This window comes from Ranitomeya variabilis, chromosome 1 (assembly GCF_051348905.1).
Source record: "Ranitomeya variabilis isolate aRanVar5 chromosome 1, aRanVar5.hap1, whole genome shotgun sequence".
In the NCBI taxonomy this organism is placed as follows: Eukaryota; Metazoa; Chordata; class Amphibia; order Anura; family Dendrobatidae; genus Ranitomeya; species Ranitomeya variabilis.
In genome coordinates this window covers 318,104,153-318,128,548 of record NC_135232.1, presented here as the reverse complement: position 1 = coordinate 318,128,548, position 24,396 = coordinate 318,104,153, and the positions used below count along the sequence as shown (strand labels likewise).

The window sequence follows — 24,396 nt, the reverse complement described above, 5'->3', positions numbered from 1 at the left end:
TCAGGTCGCACGGGCTCTAAGCCTTACATAGCCTGGGCATTTTTTGACATTGCAAAGGATGACCCAGCTCATGTTGTCTGTAAGATTTGTCAATAAAATCTCAGTAGAGGCCAAAAAATCACTAGCTTGAGTACTTCATGCATGAACCGTCACATGGATATGAGGCATAAGTTGCAGTGGGAAGCTCACTGTGCTACAATGCGGCCTAGTGGGCCGGGTCAACCACCGTCTGCTCCATCAAGTGCATCCGCGTCCTCGTTTTGGAAGCAGACCTTCCACCTCTTTACCCGCAACAGCCAGTGTGATTGGCAGGTCGTCAGGACATTTGCAAGTGGAAACACCTGCTGGTGTTGAGCGCTCTCCGACATCGACACCACATTTTGATCAAGGCAACATAACATCTCCGCCTGCACCTTCCTCACAGACCGCAGACCAGTAGGACACCCTACTCAACTCCGTCTAAGCACGGCAGCCAGCCCTCAGTCCCTCAGATGTGGACAAGTAAAAGACCATTTCCTCCTAGCCATGACAAAGCTAAGAGGTTGAATTTCTCCATCTGCAAGCTGTTGGCTACAGAAATGCTGCCTTTCCGCCTGTTGGACACAGAGGATTTTTGAGACCTTATGTCCGTCGCAGTGCCCCAGTACCAGATGCCCAGTCGCCACTACTTCTCAAAGAAAGCTGTGCCTGCCCTACACCAGCGTGTCACACACAACATCACCGATTCCTTGAGAACCTCTGTGTGTGACAGGGTGCATTTCACCACAGACACTTGGACGAGTAGACATGGACAGGGGCGTTATATGTCGGTGACTGGGCACTGGGTAACTACGGCGACATCAGGAGAAGGGGCTGCTGTCCAAGTCTTGCCGTCCCCACGAGTTGCTCGTCGATCCTCTGTATCTAGAAGTTCCTCCACTGCTTCTGCCTCCTCAACCTCCTCTCGGTCCTCCACCTGCACCCAAAGCCTGTCTGGTAATGCCACCAGCGTTGTAACTGCGCAGAAGGAATCCTGCACACCTCCTCACTATGCTGTCACCAGGGCTCAACGGCATCAGGCAGTGTTTACATTGAAATGTCTGGGAAATGTGAGTCACACAGCTGAGGAGTTGTGGTCAACTCTGGAGACCGAGTTCCATCAATGGTTGTCTCCACTAAACCTGCAGCCAGGGAAGGCCGTGTGCGACAATGCTGCAAACCTGGGTGCGGCAATGTCACACACGTGCCTTGAATGGCTCACGTTTTGAACCTGGTTGTCCAGCAATTTTTATCCCACTATCCCAGACTAGATGGGCTTCTGCAGAGGGCACGGTCGCTGTATGCTCACTTCCGCCGTTTGCATCCCGCAGCTCGACGACTTGCATCTCTACAGAAGTCATTGGGCCTGCCAGTTCACCGGCTGAAATGCAATGTGCCCACACGGTGGAATTCAACTCTGCACATGTTGCAGCGACTGTGGCAGCACCGACGAGCCCTGGTGCAATACGTTATGACGTATAGCTTGGGACAACAAGATCAAGAGGTGGGGCAAATCACGCTGCAGGAGTGGTCTCAGATCAGGGACCTATGCACCCTTCTGCACAGTTTTGAAATAGCAACGAAGATGTTTAGTGCTGACGATGGCATTATCAGCATGACCATTCCGGTGATTTACATGCTGGAGCACACCTTACACAGTGTTCGGAGTCAGGTGGTGGAACAAGAGGAGGAGGAGGAGGAGGAGGAGTCGTATGCGGAAGGGATCATATCTCCAAGGTCAAGAAGGTTGGCAGCACCAAGGCGGCTGGCATTGGAGGCTGGGGGAGAGGGATTACCGAGGGCGCATGGTAGCAGCCAAACTGTTGAGGAAGGTGCAGGAGGCAAAGAAGAAGTGGAGGACGAACTGGCGCTGGGCATGGAAGACTCATCAGATGAGGGAGACCTTGATCAAATTTCTGTTGTGCGAGGTTGGGGGGAGAGGGCAGACGATGGAAGCATGATTCTCACCTCGCCACCACCAAGACAACAAGGACTTGGTCCTCCTGGATGTGCAAGACACATGAGTGCCTTCTTGCTGCACTACCTGCAACATGACCCTCGGATTGTCAGAATCCGACTACTACTGGGTTGCCACACTCTTAGATCCGCGGTACAAAAGCAAATTTGGCAAAATAATTCCTGCCATAGAAAGGGCTTCACGCATGCAGGAGTATCAGCAGAGACCGTTACAGAATCTAACATCTGCTTTTCCACAAAACACCAGTGGTGCATGTAGTCAATCTCTGAGTTCTAACTTGCCAACCGTGGGACTAACGAGTCATCACTCAAACCGTAACAGTAACATCTTATCTGGTGGTAACAGCAATTTTTTCCAATCGTTTCAAGATTTTTTTAGACCATCCTTTGCAAGGCCACAGGAGACAAGAAGTCTGACACACAGCCAACGTCTAGAGAGGATGGTACAAGAGTATCTCCAAGTTAACATCAATGCCATGACTGTGGAACTGGACCCTTGCTCATTTTGGGCTTCCAATCTTGAAAAATGGCCTGAGCTCGCCACTCACGCCTTGGAGATCTTGTCGTGCCCCGCAGCCAGCGTTCTCTCTGAACATGTGTTCAGCGCTGCTGGTGGTGTGGACAATGTAGACAGACTAACGTTCATCAAGATGAACAAATCCTGGATCCGCAAGGACTTTTCTACCCCTGTGTCATCTTGAGGAGACTAAAAGCTTGATGATTTTTGAAAATCACCTCACCAACCGTTTTAAAAAACTCTGGCGAAATTGATGCCACTTAAGTGGTGTCTGTGGCCGAATTTTTGGAAAAAATGGAGACGCTTTGATTTAGTCTCCTTGCTGAGTTTTACATGACGTTGCCATCGTCAATTCCAGGTGGGTGGGGTCGTCTGCAGAGTTGTTTACTCATACTATGGCCTGGGATTCAGAGGTCTGCTCCAAAGCTTCAGTGTCTTCTAGTCAGCAGAGTAGCCCAGCGACCCACCGCCTGTTTACCTATGTACTATTTTTAACAGCATCTGGCCCAGGAAATCCTTTGGGGCCTAGTAGAATTTGGTGCTACTTAGCAGCGTACTTCACCCATGAAGCAAGCTACACCGCCTGTTTACCTAACTACTATTTTGTAACAGCATCTAGCCCAGGAAATCCTTTTGGGCCTAGTAGAATTTAGTGCTACTCGGCAGCGTACCCCACCCATGAAGCAGGCTACACCGCCTGTTTACCTAACTACTATTTTGTAACGGCATCTAGCTCAGGAAATCCTTTTGGTCCTAGTAGAATTTGGTGCAACTCAGCAGCGTACCCCACCCATGAAGCAAGCTACACCACCTGTTTACCTAACTACTATTTTGTAACGGCATCTAGCCCAGGAAATCCTTTTGGGCCTAGTAGAATTTGGTGCAACTCAGCAGCGTACCCCACCCATGAAGCAAGCTACACCGCCTTCTTTCTTTCTCAATCTAACCCCTCGGCTCTGGGGTTTCCACTCTCCCTCCAGCTCTCTCCTTCTCACAGGTGGACTACTGCGTGTTTTCACATTGTGGCAAATCTTTTGGGCCCAGGCATAAGAAGTCGTCGAGGTAATGGATAATATGTGCCGCCTTACAAACGTCCATGACGACACATTCGAGGAAGCAACTAAACGCCTCAAATAGTGAGCAGGATATGGAGCACCCCTACGTCTTCTAAGTAAAGTGTTCTGAATGGACCCGCCGCCATTCTACCTAAAGATATTTCTTTTTTTTTGTCAAGACGTCTGGGTGTTGGTGGAGTGAGTTTAGATTTTTACTCCAGCCTTTCTTAACTTTAGAAGGGCATGACATGCCTATATCTGTGTCTCCTCCTCCTTTTACTCCTCCACCTCTTTTCTTTTCGCATGACTATGTGTAGTTGTGACTTTTCCATGTGTTTGTTGTGTCTTCTGAGCAGTTTGTCAGCTTTTCGACACCTTTTAAGGTGTTTTCTATGTGTTTTCCATGTGTTTGTGTTTGCCTGCCATTGGTTTCAATGGGGTTCGACGGTGTTCGTCGAACAGTTCGGCGAACATCTCCCTGTTCGACGAACCGAACCGAACCCGAACACTAGGGAGGTGGCTCATCTCTAGTTAATACATCCAGATCAGTCTGGCTTTATGCCCGACAGGTCTACGGCAGTTAATCTAAGAAGGCTTTTTCTGAATCTACAACTGGGGGCTGATAACGGTGGGCATAGAGTTGTTGCTTCCTTAAAGCCCACAAGGCATTTGATAGTTTGGAATGGGGATACTTGTGGCAGGTATTGCACTGTTTTGGCTTTGGTCCACAATTCGTGTCTTGGGTTCAGTTACTGTATGCGCAACCATCAGCTAAAGTAAGAGTGAATGGGGAGCAATCTCATTCGATAAAGCTACATAGAGGGATGAGGCAGGGGTGTCCGCTCTCCCCTCTTTTGTTTCCTTTGGCCGTGGCGCCGTTGGCCGCCAAAATTCGACAGTCTGGCGAGGTCTCTGGGTTTAAATATGGGTCGATAGAAGAAAACATAGCGCTTTACGCGGACGATATTCTACTGTTCTTGAGGGACCCACGTGACTCATTGAGCAATGCAATTCGGCTCATCGAGGGATTTGGTGCTTTGTCAGGGCTAAAGATAAATTGGAATAAATCAACTCTACTCATGGTGAATGATGCAGGGGATGAGTTGGGAGATTCCACGGAAGGGGGTAGACTTAAAATAGCAGACCAATTCAAATATTTGGGGATACTAATCTCTTTGCCGATTACGAATTATTTGCATAAGAATCTGACACCGGTGTTGGGAACTCTTAAGGCAAAGGTAGGGGCTTGGTCTAAATTGCACTTGTCTGTTGTAGGTCGAGTTAATCTTATTAAGATGATTCTGATGCCTAAGATACTGTATGTTCTCCATAACTCACCTATCTGGATACCATGTGGGAAATTCAAACTAATTAACTCTATATTTAGAAGTTTGGTATGGGGGAAGCAGCACCCATGAATCAGGTTGGAGACGCTTCAACGCCATAAGGACGCGGGAGGTTTGGCTTTACCTAACCCCCGAAATATATTTTTTTGCGCCCCAATGTCAGCATTTAAAGGGCTGGGAGCATGAGTCATCAGCCAATGTGGTACAACTCTTGATAGAAAGTGTGGCAAAAAGAAGTCCAGCGGTACAGTGTTTAGAAGATGGCTCCCTGGGGATGCTTGGGAAAATGTATCCAACATTGTTTCTGATATATAAAATATGGAGGAGAGTTAAACAAATTTGTGGGGTTACCGGTCTTATCAGGTTCTCTCCGCTGTGGTTTAATAATAATCTACCGGAGTTTTTGGCAATGGGATGTATATCAGAATGGCAAGCTAGCGGGATTCAGTATGTCTGTCAGATTTTAGAGCGGAGAGAGTTGAAACCCTTCTCCCAGCTGCAGTCGGAATATGGTCTTAGGACATCCGGGGGGTTCCAATATGTACAAGTTTGACATGCGTTTGTGGCTCAGAATAAGGGGGATTGTCTCAAAATCCAAAGTGACTTAGTATTGGACTACATCCGTGGAGTGGGGATGGCGAGGGGTGTTATCTCCTCTCTGTACAAGGATTTACTTCATACTCATTTATTGGGATATCCGATTGGCGCGAGGGCTAAATGGGAAAGAGAGTTGGGTCGCTTAGAGGATGACACGTGGGAATCTGTATTAGAATGGATACCAAAATTATCATTGAATGAGCCATATTGACTTTCCCAGCTTTATATTATACACAGAGTGTATAGATCCCCGGATGTCTTATACAGACCTGGGTTGAGATCTGATTCAGAATGCCCTAGATGTAGGAATGATAGTGTTGGAATGTTTCACATGCTATGGACGTGTCCGAGATTGACTGCTTTTTGGTTGGTGGTTCTCACCCGGATAAAAGGGGCATACAGATGTGTAATCCCAAGGGAACCAGTGGTGTGCATGTTGGGATATGTAGAGGAGATAGTTGTGGATAACAAGCTGAAAATAGCAATCGCTAGACTACTATACATGGCTCGGAAGGTCATAGCAAGAAACTGGATTAAAGAGGAACCTCCCTCGAGGGGAGAGTATATTAAATATGTGGGGCAGGTCATTGCCCTGGAAAAGGGAGTGTATCAGAAAAGAGGGAAGATGGTTTTGTATGATAAATTGTGGACGCCTTGGCTGGAACTAGGTTAGGAGGAGGCTAAGGGAAGCAAGGCCTGAGGAGGGTTCGCCGATATAATAATGGTCTATATGTTCATAATGGAAGACATTACATATTGATAATGTATATAATGTTACAAGACATGTTAAGGGAAGAGCATGAGCTGTCTAAATGGGAAGGAGGGGGAAGGGGTGGGTAAGAGGGGTTAATGTTGGGAAAAATGGGAAAATAAATGTATTAATGTCAAATGTTTTATTGGAATTATATATTTAATAAAAAATATTTGAGCTAAAAAAAAAAAAAAAAACTCCTCAAAATACAAAAACATATATTCTTATCATGCTAAAAAAAATATATCTTGTGCAACCTCCATCCTCACCTCTTGTAGTGCTCTGGATACAGCAGCAAAACCTCCATCAAAGCGCGCGGCTAAGTACACCAAACCAAACTGCTCCGTGTAGCTGTGACAAAGAACACAGTGTGGAAATATTTATAACATACAAACTGATGCATGTCATCCTACAGCAACTTTTAATAAACCTACTATCATAACTAGTTTTATTACAAACGTGTTTAAAGAGAACATTTTACTAAATTTTGCGTGTTGAATTGGACACGCAATGTAACAGCGGCTGCAGTGATATAAGCAATTATTTATTTATTATGCTTTGCTTATATAGCGCTATCATACTCCACAGCGTTTTACATACATTAACACAATGTAAATTCCCTATTAGTATGTCTTTGGAATGTGGGAGGAAACCGGAAAACCAGGAGGAAACACACGCAAACACGGGGACAACATGCAAGTTATCAGAGTTTTCACTAGGGATGTGAACTTCTTCTAAGTTCTTACTGTACAAACTAGACTAATCATAAGCAGGCAGCAACACAGAAAGAAAAGAAAAACACCCCCCCAGCATATCTTAGAGCAAGTTTCTCAGTGAGGGGGATGTATAATGTCAAACAACCCTGATCTCCTGGTCTAATCACTGCCATGAGTCAATGTGGGTGGAGCACAGCTGAGTTTAGCTATGTCACATTACCTTCCCTTCCTCAGCACTCCTCCTCTCAAAGCAATGTCAGCTCTGTTGCACTGCCCCTCCCCCACAATCATTGACCAGAGATGAGAGTTCAAAGGGTCAGTAATCACACTTATGCCTGTGGTGCCATGTACTGGAAGTAAGGGTACTGTTACACAGTCACACTTTGATCGCTACGACCGTACGATCCGTGACGTTCCAGCGATATCCATACGATATCGCAGTGTCTGACACGCAGCAGCGATCAGGGACCCTGCTGAGAATCGTACGTCGTAGCAGATCGTATGGAACTTTCTTTCGTCGCTTGATCACCCGCTGACATCGCTGGATCGTTGTCTGTGACAGCGATCCAGCGATGTGTTCGCTTGTAACCAGGGTAAACATCGGGTAACTAAGCGCAGGGCCGCGCTTAGTAACCCGATGTTTACCCTGGTTACCAGCGTAAATGTAAAAAAAACAAACAGTACATACTCACATTCCGGTGTCTGTCCTCCGGCGTCTCAGCTTCTCTGCACTGTGAGCGCCGGCCAGCCAGAAAGCGAGCACAGCGGTGACGTCTGACGTCACCGCTGTGCTTTCCGGCCGCTGTGCTTACACAGTGCAGAGAAGCTGAGACGCCGGGGGACAGACACCGGAATGTGAGTATGTACTGTTTGTTTTTTTTACGTTTACGCTGGTAACCAGGGTAAACATCGGGTTACTAAGCGCGGCCCTGCGCTTAGTAACCCGATGTTTACCCTGGTTACCCGGGGACTTCGGCATCGCTCCAGCGCCGTGATTGCAACGTGTGACCGCAGTCTACGACGCTGGAGCGATAATCATACGATCGCTGCGACGTCACGGATCGTGCCGTCGCAGCGATCAAAATGGCACTGTGTGACGGTACCCTAAGTGAGATCACTGCAGGGTCTCATTACATCCCACACACTGAGAAACTGAAGCTATGGTAGAGATGTGTTCTTCTTTCCTTTAAGTGCTGCCGCCAGCTTATGATTGGTCAGCATCATAGAATGAGAAATACACAACACCAGTAAAAACTGTCTGATAACACACACATGGACTTAAAAACGTTAACTGATTGGGTGCCAAATACTTTGAATGCTAATATCTCCACAATGGAGAGGCAAAATAAAAAAAACAAAACAATTCCACTCTGCAATCACTATTACATCATGTGTCCAGTTCAACATGAAGAATTTTGAGAAAGGCCCAGTACACAGCAGCATCTCAGTGTATCCAATGTGTTGTGTTCAGCAGGGTTTCAGTGTATCCTATGTGATGTATACAGCAGAGTCTCGGTGTATCATATGTGATGCATACAGCAGAGTCTCACTTTCATATGTGATGTACTAAGCAGGGTTTCACTGAATCCTATGAGATGCATTCAGCAGAGTCTCAGTGTATCCTATGTCATTTATACAGCACAGTCTCAGTGTATCCTACATCAGAGGTGTCAAATTGCATTCCTTGAGGGCCGCCAACAGGTCATGTTTTCAGGAGATCCTTGTATTGCACAGGTGATAATTTAATCACCTGCACAGAATGATTCCAGCACCTTGTGGAATGCTAAGGAAATCCTGAAAAAAAAACCTGTTGGCGGCCCTCGAGGAATGCAGTTTGACACCTCTGTCCTACATGATGTATTCAGCAGTTTGTGTATCCTATGCGATGCATTCAGCAGAGTCTCAGTGTATCCTATGTGATACATATAGCAGAGTCTGTGAATCCTATGTGATGTATACAGCAGACTCTCAGTGTATTCTATGTGATGTATAGAGCACAGTCTGTAAATCCTATGTGATATATACAAAGTCTCAGCGTATCCTATGAGATGCATTCAGCAGAGTCTGTGTATCCTATGTGATGTATACAGCAGAGTCTCAGTGTATTTTATGTAATGTATACAAAGTCTATGAATCCTATGTGATATATACAAAGTCTCAGTGCATCCTATGTGATGTATTCAGCAGTTTGGGTATCCTATGCGAAGCATTCAGCAGAGTCTCAGTGTATCCTACAGTCCCTGACAGAAGTTATGTCGCTTATCCATGTTATGTAAATAAAAGCTTATAACCTGACGTTAAATTAATCCATAGGTTGTATAAATTATTCTTTGTAATCTTGCCTGAAGAAGGAGCCACTGTGCTCTGAAAGCTTGCAAACATATTATTTTCTGGTTAGCCAATAAAGGTATCACTCCTAGAATACTTCTGTCATCATTGGGGAGAAAAGTATTCACGTCGATCTTTTGAAAGCTGAAACTCTCCGAAATGTGGTTTAGGCTAAGAAAATAAATTGGCATCAATGCAGAAATATTAATCAGTTACTGGACACAGAATGGTCAGATTTTGGCAAGACAAAAGTTTTGTTGCCCACAGAAAGTAATATGATATTCAAACAAATAATTAACTTAAAATACAAATATATGTTGTATAACATTGGTGAATGAAGTTGTGGTGCTATTAGAGTCATATTTAATATTTTGTGTGACTTCCATGAGCTTGAAGGACTGCATCCATGCTGTTCAACAATGATTCATACAATTTATTAATGAAGTCATCAGGAATAGCAAAGAATGCAGTCTTACATGCCTCCCAGAGTTCATCTAGATTCTTTGGTTTTGTCTTCCAAGCATCCTCCTTCATCCTACCCCAAACATGCTCAATGATGTTCATGTCTGGTGAATGGGCAGGCCTGTCCTTGAGCATCTTTATCTTTTTTGCCTGGAAGAACTTTGATGTAGAGATGGATGTATGAGATGGAGCCCCATCCTGCTGCAGAATTTGACCCCTTTTATGATTTGGAATATAAGAGGTAGCTAATACTTCTTGATATTTTAGGCTATTGATATTGCCTTCCACCTTGCAAATGTTTCGCACACCCCCATACTGAATGTAACCCCAGACAATGATCTTTCCACCACCAAATTTAACTGTTTTCTGGGTGTATTTTGGATCCATACGGGCTCCAGTAGGTCTCCTGCAGTATTTGCGGCGGCTGTGGTGTAATTCTACTCAAGATTCATCAGAGAAATCCACCTTCTGCCACTTTTCCAGCGTCCATCTGTTTAGCAGGCTGTGGGACTTTGCAAATGCCACACGGTTTTTTATTTGCCTTTTGTTTAGTGCTGGCTTCTGGGCACTGATTCGACCATGGAGGCCATTTCGAGACAGAATCCTACAAGCTGTTCTAGTTGACACAGGGACTTGAGGTGACCAGGCCTGTTGGAGCTCTGCTGCAGTGGAAGAAGGGCTTGCTTTGGATTTTCTAACCAACAAACGTTCCTCCTGAGCAGTTGTCTTGCGGGGTCTGCCTGACCTGGGCTTGTCAAACACATCTCCAGTCTCTTCAAATCTTTTTTTAATTCTTTGCACTTGACGCTGAGACACATTAAAGGTGCCAGCCACCTCTGCAGTGGATCTGGTCTTCATCCTCTTGATAATCCAGGCTTTGGTCGCAGGGTGGATTTTTGGCATGTTGTCAGAGCTCAAGTTGCAGTTCAAGTGAATGTCTGGGGTGCTGGGTTTCTTTCTATACACACACACACTAATTAACTGATCATTTACTCAGCACAGGTGAGGATGTAAACTAGGATTGGGTGCATTATATGACCAGGTGACAAAACTTTTGTCTTGCCAAAATCTGATCATTCTGTGTTTATTAACCGATCAATAATTCTGCATTGACAAGGGTTTCAGCTTTCAAAAGAATAATTTATACAACCAATGGATGAATTTAACGTCAGGTTATAAGCTTTTATTTACATAACATGGATAAGCGACATAACTTCTGTCAGGGAGTGTATGTGATGCATATAGCAGAGTCTGTGAATCCTAAGTGATATATTCAGCAGAGTCTCTGTGAATTATAAGTGATATATTCAGCAGAGTCTCAGTGAATCCTATGAGATGTATTCAGCAGAGTCTCAGTGTATCTTTTGTGATTAATACAGCAGAGGTTTAGTCTATACGAATTACACAGAACAGTCTCAGTGTATCCTATGTGATTTTTACAGAACAGTCTCAGTGTATCCTATATGATGCTGCTTGGGGCTGATTCTTCTTAAAGTATGTGTAAAATTATTTGAAATGCTGCAAACATTTTGTGCCTAGCTTCAACTTTTTTGGAATAATTTGTGCAGCCTAGTATGGCCTGACAAATTCATCAGAATTTACTCCACAAAGTAGTGTAAATTAAGACAACAATTTACTCCAGTCCATAAAGTACATTTCTGTCAGTGGAGAACAACAGCTGAAAATGCACCAAATTCATTAAGTGTCACATCTTATTCTGATGCCCTATGATCATATGAGAACACAAGCTTCTTTAGTGTGCGCCTGCACACAGAGTGACCACACATGACAATACTGAACGGCTCCCAACTTTTCCCTGACCACAGATGTTTGGCAATCCTTGTTTCCCAATCACTCCCAGGAGACGTAACCTCCAACCAGAGATGTTTCACACTGATTTACTCCCATCTCCCCATTGTGTGTAGACTGGGTCGAGTAGCAGTGACCTACAGCTTTTAACGGTGTATTGTACCTTAAAGAGGTTTTCTCACGTTGTATCCTTAAGATTGACAATTCAGACTTAAAGAACGGTTGTGTCACTGGTCTAAACTGTGTTCTTTCCAAGTGCTACCAGTAGCGGCAGTTTTGCTTCTACAGCATGGGGAAAGTGCCGAGGGCCTGGAGCTGTGCAATCCTAGCGAGATGGCAAGATTCAGTGCAGCCGCAGCAGGTTGTAAAGCATAGAGCCTGCGAGGTGTGCGAGTTCCTACTGGTCAGGCAAAATCGGCAAGGCAAATCTATAGGTCTGAGAAAAAAAATTGGACTGTCATCCGAGTGTGGTCCAATTTTCACAGACTGTCAGAAAGGAAATGATGGAGAAACCTTTATTCTCCACATATGAGAAAAACCAACGACACTCGGACCACACTCTGATCATAATAATCTCATAGGTGTGAAAAACGGACATCTGAATGAGGCCTAATAGTATTGTGTCTACAAATATAATAAATCTATCCATATATCTCCTTACTTTAAAGGCTGCCAGTGATAACTATTCTTCCGTAAAGAACTCAAGACAACATTTTTCAACTTTTCTTCTTTTTGATAAATATTTAGATCTGAAAGAAACAAAGAGATCATAGAAACACAGGACATGAGACAATTAAAGTGACTGTGCGTAAAGGAGCCTCAAAATGATAAGTAATGGCTCAATACGCCCAATCAAGCCTGTAAGACCACCACCGATTGGCCACACACCTTATTCACATAGGCTGATGACGCTGCGACGAGGACAGAATGACCACTCTATCCCCGCACAGTATCATGTTACTGGCAGCACATCCACTGTTTCCATGGGGTGAGGTGCTGCCAAGAACATTGATTTTTATGAATGCAGCCAACAAATGAGGATTTTGCCTTGTTTAAGCTGATAATTGGGAATGAATGTCCTTATGAATGTGTGTTCACCAATTATTGGCTAATCTAAATGGACCCTAATAGAGTTGTGTACTACTAACTGCGCAAATATCACATGTAACATCAAAAACATATACTTACCTCCCAGACGGCTGCTGCTCCTGTCTTGTGGGAACTGCCATTCCTGGCGATCATGTGACACTATGTCACATGACTGCTGCAGCCAATCAGTGACCCATGATTGACTGAACGCTCACAGTTGGGCAAGTCAGAACTGTCCGTCTGACGGAAGCATGAATGCAGCAGCCCAGCAACTGCTGCCGATTGGCTACAGAAATCACACGAGATGACAATGTCATGTGACCACTGGGACTCGCAGCACCGACATCACAGTAAGGGCAGAGACAGACTGCCATATTTCTCGTGTGAGAATCGCATCGTAAACCTTGTACTGACCGTCGGCTCTCCTGACCTGAGCTTGACAGCTGCATAGTAATCCATCAAGCTGTCTTGCTCAGGTCAGGAGAGGTGCCGGCCAGTCCGTGCAATGTGATGCGATTCTCGCCCGAGAAATACGGCAGTCTGTCTCTGCCCTAACGGCACCAGTCCAGGAGGTGAGCATATGTTTTTATGTAATGAGGGGCAAATAAGAAACCCGGCCTATGGTGCATTTACACTGAAAGATTATGGTCTTCCTTTCACGATAATCTTGTGTAAACAGGCTGCCAATCACCTGACGAACAAGAAAAATACTCATTCATCGGGTGAAATGATTTTTAAGCATGTTTAGAAATCATTGTTCTCGGTGCTGCATCACCCTGTGCAAAAAGGACTCAAGACAGTGAATGGGCCTGTATATTGCGGCTCCCCCCGCATCTTGTATAAAGTCTACCAGAGGCAAAGTCAGTGCAAGGAGAGAGGATCTCCTTACAGCAAGGGGAGAATGATTATAAAGTATGATTTTATAAACTAAAGATTAGCAGCAGGTACTTTCTGTACATGTACTGGGGCCTTTATGGAGGAGAGCTTGAAGGAGTCGGTATAACGTCTGTAGGACTTATTCTACTACAAATAAATGAGGCATCACCTACTACATAAATGTCTGTCTATGTGAAACAATACAAAACAATAAATCTAAATTATATCATTACCAGAAATAAATTGTATTTTTTCCTTAATCTTTGTCTCCATTTCCATAGCTTTTTCTCTTAAATCTCTATCCTCGGGAGGGCGTTTTCGGCTCCATAGGTAGTTATTCAGTGAGGTGACGTGTTCATCTAAGTGTCTGACCACGGTTCCTAAAAACGACAAATAAATCAAAATGAATAGTCATTATTATTGATTAATAACAATAATCACACTATATTGGTAGACATACTTGACCCATAGAAATCAGACCTGACAAATAGCAACATCTGATGCAGAAAATGAACATATAATCACATGTATGAATCCAAGATCACCGACAAAGGTCGCTAAATCATTTTCATTTAAAGGGGTTGGCCACTTTATATTACGGTAATAAATGTGTGGAGGACATTATTTTGTGACACTTACTAATATGGAAGTGTTACTAGGTTCTCCTCCAAGCTTGTTAGCCTCCCCTGTTCTCACAATGGCTGCTGATGGAGGAACATGTGTGCTGACCTGTCCATGAGCCTCCTCTGATTGTAAAGCAGCACATGGGAAAGCTTTTTTTTCGATTATCAACTCTTCCTTGACATGTGGTGTACATATCATAGATTGGGCTTAAGAGCAGAGCTCACTTGTTAGGTGCCTGAAACTGCTGGGATTGGAGAGAACTTTGACCTCGACCATGACAGATTAAACCCTTAAGATATCTTGATCAGAAGCGACCCAAGCATCTCAGTGATTAGATAGAGAAGTGGGTGCTAACCTTCACTGTAATCCCATGTCCACCTTCTCCAGCTCCACCATCGAGTGCCAATGGGTTTTCATGGCAGTTGGGGCCCTAGTGAAGGCAGTGCTTAAAGGGAACCTGTCACTATTTAGATTCATTTTGACCGCTTACAATCTGGCTTCCGGTCACACCATTCCACTGAAACTGCCCTAATTAAGGTCACCAATGACCTCTTAACCGCCAAGAGCAAGCGACACTACTCTGTCCTTCTCTTCCTCAACCTGTCGGCTGCCTTTGACACAGTGGACCATTCCCTATTATTACAGACCCTCTCATCCCTTGGCATCACAGATTTGGCCCTATTCTGGATCTCATCATACCTAACTGACCGAACATTCAGCGTCTCCCACTCACACACCACCTCCTCACCTCACCCCCTATCTGTCGGAGTCCCACAAGGTTCAGTCCTAGGGCCCCTGCTCTTCTCCATTTACACCTTTGGCCTGGGACAGGTCATAGAATCTCATGGCTTTCAGTATCACCTCTATGCTGATAACACACAGATCTGCATCTCTGGACCAGATATCACCTCCCTACTAACCAGAATCCCTCAATGTCTGTCCACTATTTCATCCTTCTTCTCTGCTAGATTTCTGAAACGTAACATGGACAAAACAGAATTCATCATCTTTCCCCCATCTCACGCGACCCCCCAACGAACCTATCCATTACAGTAAATGGCTGCCCACTCTCCCCAGTCCCACAAGCTAGCTGCCTCGGGGTAATCCTTGACGCTGATCTCTCCTTCAAACCACATATCCAAGCCCTTTCCACTTCCTGCCGACTTCAACTCAAAAATATTTCGCGAATCCGTACATTCCTCAACCAAGAATCTGCAAAAACCCTACTCCATGCCCTCATCATCTCTCGCCTTGACTACTGCAACCTCCTGCTCTGTGGCCTCCCCTCTAACACTCTCGCACCACTCCAATCTATTCTAAACTCTGCTGCCCGACTAATCCACCTGTCCCCCCGCTATTCCCCGGCCTCTCCCCTCTGTCCATTCCTTCACTGGCTCCTCATTGCCCAGAGACTCCAGTACAAAACGCTAACCATGACGTACAAAGCCATCCACAACCTGTCTCCTCCATACATCTGTGACCTTGTCTCCCGGTACTTACCTACACGCAACCTCCGATCCTCACAAGATCTCCTTCTCTACTCCCCTCTTATCTCCTCTTCCCACAATCGTATACAAGATTTCTCTCGCGTATCACCCCTACTCTGGAACCCTCTACCACAACGCATCAGACTCTCACCTACCATCGAAACCTTCAAAAAGAGCCTGAAGACCCACCTCTTCCGACAAGCCTACAACCTGCAGTAACCACCGATCAACCAACCGCTGCACGATCAGCTCTATCCTCACCTACCGTATTCTCACCCATCCCTTGTAGATTGTGAGCCTTCACGGGCAGGGTCCTCACTCCTCCTGTACCAGTTATGACTTGTATTGTTTAAGATTATTGTACTTGTTTTTATTATGTATACCCCTCCTCACATGTAAAGCGCCATGGAATAAATGGCGCTATAACAATAAATAATAATAATAATAATTAATGCCGCCATAACTATGGGCAGTATGACCCAGCGCCTGGCTATGTAAAAACAGGTTATGCCTTGGTGTGAAATGCTGCAGCGTATTCAGAGAAAACATAGTTGTTTTTAAAAAACAGCTGTCCAGGAACCATAGGGGTAGCTGTGCCTAATTTGGAGCGGCCCCATACAGCATCTCCACCCCCCATTCCAGGGGTTTGTCAGCTTTTTCCAATGTGCGTATATAGGAAGAGAGCTGCCGCACACCTGGAACGGGATGGGGAGAAGCTGGCTGGGGGCGCACTAGTCACATCTCTCCCTATGGCACCAGGCTGGCTCCTCAAACTATGTTTTATCTAAAACAGCGCTGTTTTTTCGAGTAAGATCTAACAAATCTGAAAATGCGTAGCCAGAGCAGACTCAAATTCATGCTGAATGATGGATTCAGGCAGCATGAATCTAATGACAGGTTCCCTTTAATAAGGGATAAGAGAATACAGGTAGAACAATATACTGCTGTACTTCTGTATTGCAGTGCATTATACCCACGATAGACGGTTACGTTCTCGAGTACCTACATAGTTTCTCTGTGCCAACGCATTTCGGGACCCTATCCCAACTTAATTGATGTAACGAGTATTTTGCTTAGAGCAGGTGCAGAAGGCCGTAGATTCTCTCATCGGAGAATATCGGGCCGATTATGCAAATGACACTCCGATCAGACGATCAGTTTAGTGGGATCCGATTCTATCGGGTGAGAAAATCAGAGCATGCTGTGAGGAGAAGAAGGAAAACAAATGTCTCCATCTTCTCCATTGTGTCAGTGCACAGAAATCGTACTGCACTAAGAAATCATGTCCGATATCAGTCCAATGTTTCCCACGCACCCATAGACTTCCATGGTTGAGTGCGATCTGAATATCAGATCAAACTTGGACATGCAGCAATTTTTACCTTGGACATACTATATCCGAGGCAGTAAAATCAGACATGTGCACGCCAACTGATGAAGCAAGGGTGAAACGTACGTCGGGGTTTTTGGACCACCATCTCACGTGAGTTCTTACTATTATGCAAGTCATTTATTTTTTGGCTATTTTATAACATGCATGTCTTTCTATATAAGGCTTGTGCTTATAAGTGGTTCACCATTGTGTTTGATTGCCACATGTATATATCTTTTAAATTGGTGTTTTTTCAATCAAATCAAATTTTAGAGACTATAAATACTCCATAGTATTCTGTGTTGTTGGTATCCATAGAGTAAAATTGGTCCAGGTGTGATACGATGTTTTGTCAGATCGCACTCGGACTGATAATATGGTACGAGCCCTCATTGGGATTAGTTATGGAGAATTAGACTGTTTGGTTATTCGGGATTATAATTAATATATAAAGACTGTCTGAAAGAAAATCTGACATTCTAGTGATATGCTATCAATTTAACAGATGAGAATACTATATTAGGGCTCTTTCACGGGTCCTGATATTTCCGGTATCGGAAAAAACAGTACCGGAGAGATCAGTATCCGTGTGTGTAGTAATTGTGCCATACGTGTGGCAACCGTGTGCTGCGTCAGTATCACCGTCCAGGTTGAAAACTATTTATCCCCTGACATGGATTACGGCGTGGGACAGAACAACGGACAGGTGAGGGATATTGTTGTTTTTTATTTTTGTTGTATTACAAGAGACGAGGGCTTCAATGGAAGGGGCATTAGGCGAGTACAACTGTGTTTGTTATTTTTAAATAAAAAAGGAAAAGTGTGTTTTGTTTTTATTTCAAATAAAGGATTTTATTCTTATTTTGTGTTTTTTTTTACGTCTTATAGACGTCTCTCCATTGCTAATCCGTGGGCTTGATGTCACCAGACAATACAAAGGTGACATTAACCCCACAAATATGTACCCCACTTGCCACCGCCACAGCGCAAGTGGGAAGAGTCAGGCAAAGCACCAGAAATGGCCCATTTAATATATGCGCCTTTTCAGGGCGGATGCAGACTGCTATTTTTAGGCTGAGGGGGCCAATATCCATGGCCCCTTACCAGCCTGAGAATACCAGCCCCCAGCTGTCAGCTTTAGCAAGGCTGTTTATCAAAAATGGGGGAGATCCTACGCCATTTTTTTAAATTATTTAATTAAATAATTTTTAAAAAATAGCGTGGGGACCCCTCTATTCTTGATAACCAGCCTTGCTGAAGCTGACAGCTGAGGGTTGCAGCCCGCAAAGGTCAGCTTTGCCTGGCTGGTTATCAAAAATACAGGGGAACCCACCCCTTTTTTTTATTTAGTTATAGAGAAGGCAGCAGCTGATGAATACTCTCATCAGCTGCTCCTGCTCTCACTGTTATTAGCGGCAGCAGGTGTGGGCTGATGGCAGTAATAGTCCCATGAGCCGCCGACTGCTCTCACTGTTATCAGTTGAATATAACGCTCAATATTCTCCCCTGCTAGCTCTGATCGCAGCATGAGAAGGGGACAAGGATGCAAGTTGTCTTCAGCACCATGAGCTGGGGAACAGCGCTAACAGTACCGATGCTTCCCAGGCACCGGTATGTGTCACACTGATGACACAGGGATGTCATCCATGTGCAGGTGTGCGGCCCGTGCTGCTGTTAAATAACGGACATTTTGCCCACGGAAACACGGTCTGTGGAAACACACTGACATGTGCACAGACCTATTCACTTGAATGGGTCTGTGTGTGTAAGTGTCTATGGTACGTGTGAAAACTGTAACCACACATACCATAGACACTGACATCTGAAATAAACCTTATACCGTGAAGGCTGAAGGCCTGTTTCGATGCAATAAAGCCCACTATGGATAGTAGTACTAAAGCCCAATGCCAGCTTGTAGACAATAGCAGAATGAGCACAGATAATACAGGCGTTCTGTTTCCCTTACATGGCTGATCTGAAGTTAGGAGGTAATTATACATGTCTAGTTGTAGTGATTTGTGGATTTTGGGCATAGAGTAATAATATAAGATACAATGACCACGTACTTTGCAGTAAGACCTGGACTGCATCCTGAGCCTCTTTAGGCACGCGAGCCATATTCATGCGCACAATTCCAGGATGCTTTCGATGAGGAACTCGAGACAGGAAATCTGAAGTGTTGTCAATCTGAGGCACCGCCGCGGTCACTGAACTTAGCGCCTGTGTGCATGGAAAATAGTGTAATAGGTTAGTTTCAGCCACCGGACGACCATCACAATCAGCTTTTGGTGAGTTTCTGATGCTGCAGAATTTCTGCACCTATTAAGTAAATTAGGTTACTTGTGTTTTTTTCATTGCGTTTTTGAGTGTTTTTTTACATTCTTTTTTATTACGTTTTTAACGCTGCATTTTGTGTGTCTTGTTGATGTGTTATGTTTTAAATCAAGGTGCTTTGTTTTTATACTTCCTGGTATTAGGCTTTAACAATATTTAATGAGACAGTCATGTGTGGATTACTTGCGTTTTCTATACGTTTTTGCTGCGGACTAGCACTAAAAACTCCCGTGCGTTTTTTGCCTGCTGATCTTCCGCAACTAATGCAAATCTACAGGAAACATCAGCACATAAAACTCAGCGTACTCGCAGGAGAAATTGACAGGCTGCCGATTTGAAACGCATGGCAGGTCGGCTTATCCTCAGTAAGTAAAAGCACAGCGGACAAGAGATTTCTAGAAATCCCATCCACTCTGCTGGAACTGGAAGACGCTGCATTTGTGACGCAGAGAAAATATGCAGCGTCAAAAAGTCATCGAGCGCACAGAGCCTAAAGGCTAGTGGCTCACAAGCTCATCTCCTGACCAAGTTTTCTAGCAAAAACTAGGCGCCATTTCAATTTGCACCATGTAAAATGGATCTGTCTCAGAATATCACAACACAAACCGATTAGGCTGGTGTACTTACTTTGAAAATCCATGTCAGAATTCAGGCAGGTGTTTCCAGATGTGATCACTGAACCGTACAGATTCACCATCCATGTCCAATACATTGTATTGGTAACATTTCTCTTGATGAGACTAGCACCTCAACAAGAGAAATAGACATACTGCAGTCTGGAGAGACGCGCTGCAAGTCCGTCTCCGCGGGTGAGCTGCAGGCGTCTCTGGACGCATAGTGGGCATGGGATTTCTTGAAATCCCATCCACTATGCCGTAACAGCTGGATGCTGCGGGTTGGACGCTGCACAAGTACGCACCATCCAACCCACAGCGTTTACTGATCGTCTGCACATACCCTGCAATGTAACATTTTGCTACTTTTGGAATTTCTACGCGTTTCAGCCAGCGCCAACAAAATGGAATGGGCTGTAGAGATGGGCGCTTGTCTGACCCATGAGGTGTGGGGTACCTTTAGATTACTACAGTCTCAGATTGGGGAAGATTTGTGGAGAAAATGATTAATGAAAATGATTTCATTTCATTTCACCATGATGTAGGGGCAGAGACACTGATTCCACTGTCATTTACTGGGCTGCTTGTAGCAACTTTTGATAGTCACCTATTGATTGTGTATAGGCTGTGCATAGGCAGAAAGCTGCCAGTGGCATAGTTCTGTTATACGGGCAGCAGGGTCACACGCCCTCTAGTAATAATCTCCTGCAGGTGATCCTAGAGCGTGTTTACATTCCTGGCCTCGCCCCTTTACGTGACGTCAGCACAAAAGAGCGGCGGGAGAGTAGTCTGACTTGGGTTATGCGGCGCGCACACGGCGCTGCCTCATCTCAGCCATTGGACTCATGCTGCCAGCCGTGAGCCACTTCCAAGGTCCGGGGGAGGGGCGGCATCCGCCGAGAGGAGATGCAGATGAGGGGGCAGAGCTCAAATCAGTGTCCCGCCCACATCACCACACACCGCACGGCGTCTCCTGCGTGGCCACTCCCACGTGACGGACCGGTCCACTCCAGCGTGGGGTTGCTGGGGACTCACTCACCCGACGTCGGGTGACGCCCTGTGAGGGCGGCAGAGGCTCTTGTCTCAGACCTTCCCCGAGGTGGAGGAGAGATGACATCACAGGTGTGACGCACTCAGCACGTGACCTCAGCATTGAGCTTCCCTTCCGCTCGTACATTCCGCCCTCCCGCACACTGTATATATAGGCCGCGGGGAGCGGGACACGATAACTTACGGAGACCTAATGACACAAACACCCGTTTAGGTCGGTGTAACACCAGTGTTGGCGCGCCGTGCACTGGGACCGGCCACATAGTGACCACAGCAGCGCACTGTACTGTAGCGAGGAGCTCTCCCAGAAACACTTGCGCCGCACAAATGCAAATCTAAGGGGTGGAGCTGATGAAAACGTGTTTACTCAATAAGCGCGGAGTTTCTCACTTTCCGGAACAGGGCAGAAGCACGTGACTGACTCACCCGAAGCTGCCGGAGCCGGGTCCGTAGGGCCAGCATTGTCCTGCCGTTCAGTGTCAGAGCTGTACCCACCGAATGCCAATCACATGGCCGTCGTTAAAACGTAGCCAACCAGCACGCGTCTGCTTTGACCCCGCCTCAAACTACAACCCAATCGGCTCGCAGCCTTCCTTAGCCAATCTCCCGCGAAAACAGCGTTTTCTAATCACGTGTTTCCTCACCGGCGTTCTATAACCTCAGCTGTAACGTGTTATCCGCTGAGTGACAGGTCAGCCAGCCAATCAGAGGCGTACCTACGTCCAGGATTGGAGTCTTGAGAGGCAAGAAGTAGAGAGCTGCTTGCGGAAGATGTCCGGGCGCAGAGGCTCAGGGCGGGAGCGTACTCCCCGGGGTGAGAGATGGCGTGTGGCCGGGCTGAGGGGGGGGGTGCAGTCGGGGCGCCGTGACTTTACTAGTGGCTGCTGGAATAAAACCTACGTATTCGGGCGTTTCTTGCGTGTGCGGGACGTGCGTGCCCCGCAGTCACCGTGTTATGGAGCCGTATTTACATGTGGTGGGTGGGTTTACATGGGACTGCAGGCAAAAGAACTGCATTATAGAGACGGAAAAGTGCAGCCTCCTCCCCAGCCCTGCACCCTGGTGCTAGAGGAGGGTCATGTGCCGAGCAGCAGCCTGACCTGTGTCCTCCGCGATGGGGCAGGCCCCCGAGGACAGGCCCTAGCCCTGCACACTGGGGGCGAGCCAGACACTGTGTGTACAATCCACAGACTGATCCTGTGTGTGTATAATACACGGACTGACCCCACAATGTGCGTGTGTGTGTGTGTGTGTGTGTGTGCGTGTGTATAATCCACAGACTGACCCTCCCCAGTGTGTGTAATCCACAGATTGATCCTGTATGTATAATCCACAGATGGACCCCCCCCAATGTGTGTGTGTGTAATCCACAAACTTACCCACAATGTGTGTTTGTATATAAACCACAGACTGACCCCGTGTGTAATCCACAGACTGACCCCCAATGTGTGTATAATACACAGACTGACCCCACAATGTGCGTGTGTGTAATCCACAGATGGACCCCCAATGTGCGTGTGTATAATCCACAGACTGACCCTCCCCAGTGTGTGTAATCCACAGATTGATCCTGTATGTATAATCCACAGATGGACCCCCCCAATGTGTGTGTGTGTGTGTGTGTGTGTGTGTGTGTAATCCACAAACTTACCCACAATGTATGTGTGTATATAAACCACAGACTGACCCCCTGTGTGTAATCCACAGACTGACCCCCAATGTGTGTATAACCCACAGACTAACCCCACGTGTGTGTATAATCCACAGACTGACCCCCAATGTGTGTGTGTATAATCCACAGACTGACCCCCAATGTATGTATGCGTGTATAATCCACAGACTGACCCCCAATGTATGTATGCGTGTATAATCCAGACTTGCCCCGTGTGTGTATATAATTCACAGACTGACCTCCTGTGTGTGTATAAACCAGACTGACCCCCAATGTGCGTGTGTATAATCCACAGACTGACCCACCGTGTGTGTGTGTGTATATAATCCACAGACTGACCCCTGGGGTGCGCGCACGCATACATATAATCACAGACTGACCCCCAGTGTGTGTATGTGTATAATATATATATTCCACAGACTGACCCCCAATGTGTGTGTGTACAGTTGGGGAGATAAGTATTTCATCCTTTGCTGATTGTGTAAGTTTGTCCACTGACAAAGACATGAACAGTCTATAATTTTAAGGGTAGGTTAATTTTAACCTTGAGAGAATATCAAAAATAAAATTCAGAAAATCACAGTGTATAAATTATATAAATCTATTTGCATTTTGCAGTGAGAAATAAGTATTTGATATCCTACCAACCATTTAGGCTATGTGCACACGATGCGGAATTTGTGCGGATCCTCAGCGGATTTTTCCGCGCAGAAACGCTGCAGTTCCGCACAGTGATTTACAGTACAATGTAAATCAATAGGGAAAAAAAGCTGCGCACATGGTGCGGAAAAATCCGCACTGAATCCGCTGCGGATTGAAAAGAAGTGCATGTCACTTAATTTGTGCGGAACTGCAGCGTTTCTGCACCCTTCCATTATAGAAATCCGCAGTGGTAAAATCCGCATTCCGCACAAAATCTGCGGCAAATCCGCACCTGCGGTTTCTGCCAGGAGATGCGGATTTTGTGCGGAAAATTCTGCACCTCAATCCGCAACGTGTGCACATAGCCTTAGAGTTCTGGCTCCTACAGACCAGTTAGATGCTCCTAATCAACTTGTTACCTGCATTAAAGACAGCTGTCTTACATAGTCACCTTTAATAATACAGTAGATTCCTGTCCAGAGACTCAATTAATCTGTCAGACTCTGACCTCTACAACATGGGCAAGACCAAAGAGCTTTATAAGTATGTGAGGGACAAGATGATAGACCTGCACAAAGCTGGAATCGGCTACAAAACCATAAGTAAAGCTGGGTTCACATTGCGTTAATGTGTGCACGCTAACGGACAGCGTTGCACGGCGAAAATGTCGCAATTAACGCCGTGCAATGGGGCCGTTAGCGTGCCCATTGACAGCAATGTCAATTTCTCCTGCAGCGCATCACTAGCGCGTGCCTTTTTCGGCTCGCGCTAGTGATGTGCCGTTCTTCTGTGACGCGCCTCGGACGCTGCTTGCAGCGTCCGCGGCGCGCCCGAGTTCCGTTCCCCGCTCTCGCAGATCGGGGATCTGCGAGAGTGGGGACGTTAACGCGACCCCTAACACGGCCCCTAAATAAACATTGCGTTAGCGCAATCCGCTAGCGCTAAACGGATTGCCCTAACGCAATGTGAACCTAGCCTAAGACGCTGGGTGAGAAGGAGACAACTGTTGGTGCAAAAGTAAGAAAATGGAATACATGCAAAATGACTGTCAATCGACATC

At 45.8% G+C, this 24,396-nt stretch overlaps 2 protein-coding genes across 2 annotated transcripts in view; one reads left to right on the top strand and one right to left on the bottom strand.

The window, feature by feature from the left end:
• The window catches only part of METTL17 (methyltransferase like 17), a 74,171-nt gene extending 52,571 nt beyond the window's left edge, over positions 1–21,600 (bottom strand). Inside the window, exons 1-5 of the mRNA XM_077297839.1 lie at positions 21,449–21,600; positions 19,091–19,244; positions 13,775–13,921; positions 12,238–12,325; positions 6,531–6,612 (exon numbers count right to left, since the gene is read on the bottom strand). Of these exons, the coding sequence (XP_077153954.1) occupies positions 6,531–6,612; positions 12,238–12,325; positions 13,775–13,921; positions 19,091–19,244; positions 21,449–21,484 (507 nt within the window). The 5' untranslated portion in view covers positions 21,485–21,600. The remainder of the gene's footprint in view (positions 1–6,530; positions 6,613–12,237; positions 12,326–13,774; positions 13,922–19,090; positions 19,245–21,448) is intronic.
• Positions 21,601–21,681: 81 nt separating this feature from the next.
• PARP2 (poly(ADP-ribose) polymerase 2) overlaps positions 21,682–24,396 on the top strand; it is a 156,120-nt gene continuing 153,405 nt past the window's right edge. Inside the window, exon 1 of the mRNA XM_077297826.1 lies at positions 21,682–21,836. Coding sequence (XP_077153941.1) covers positions 21,794–21,836 — 43 coding nt within the window. The 5' untranslated portion in view covers positions 21,682–21,793. The remainder of the gene's footprint in view (positions 21,837–24,396) is intronic.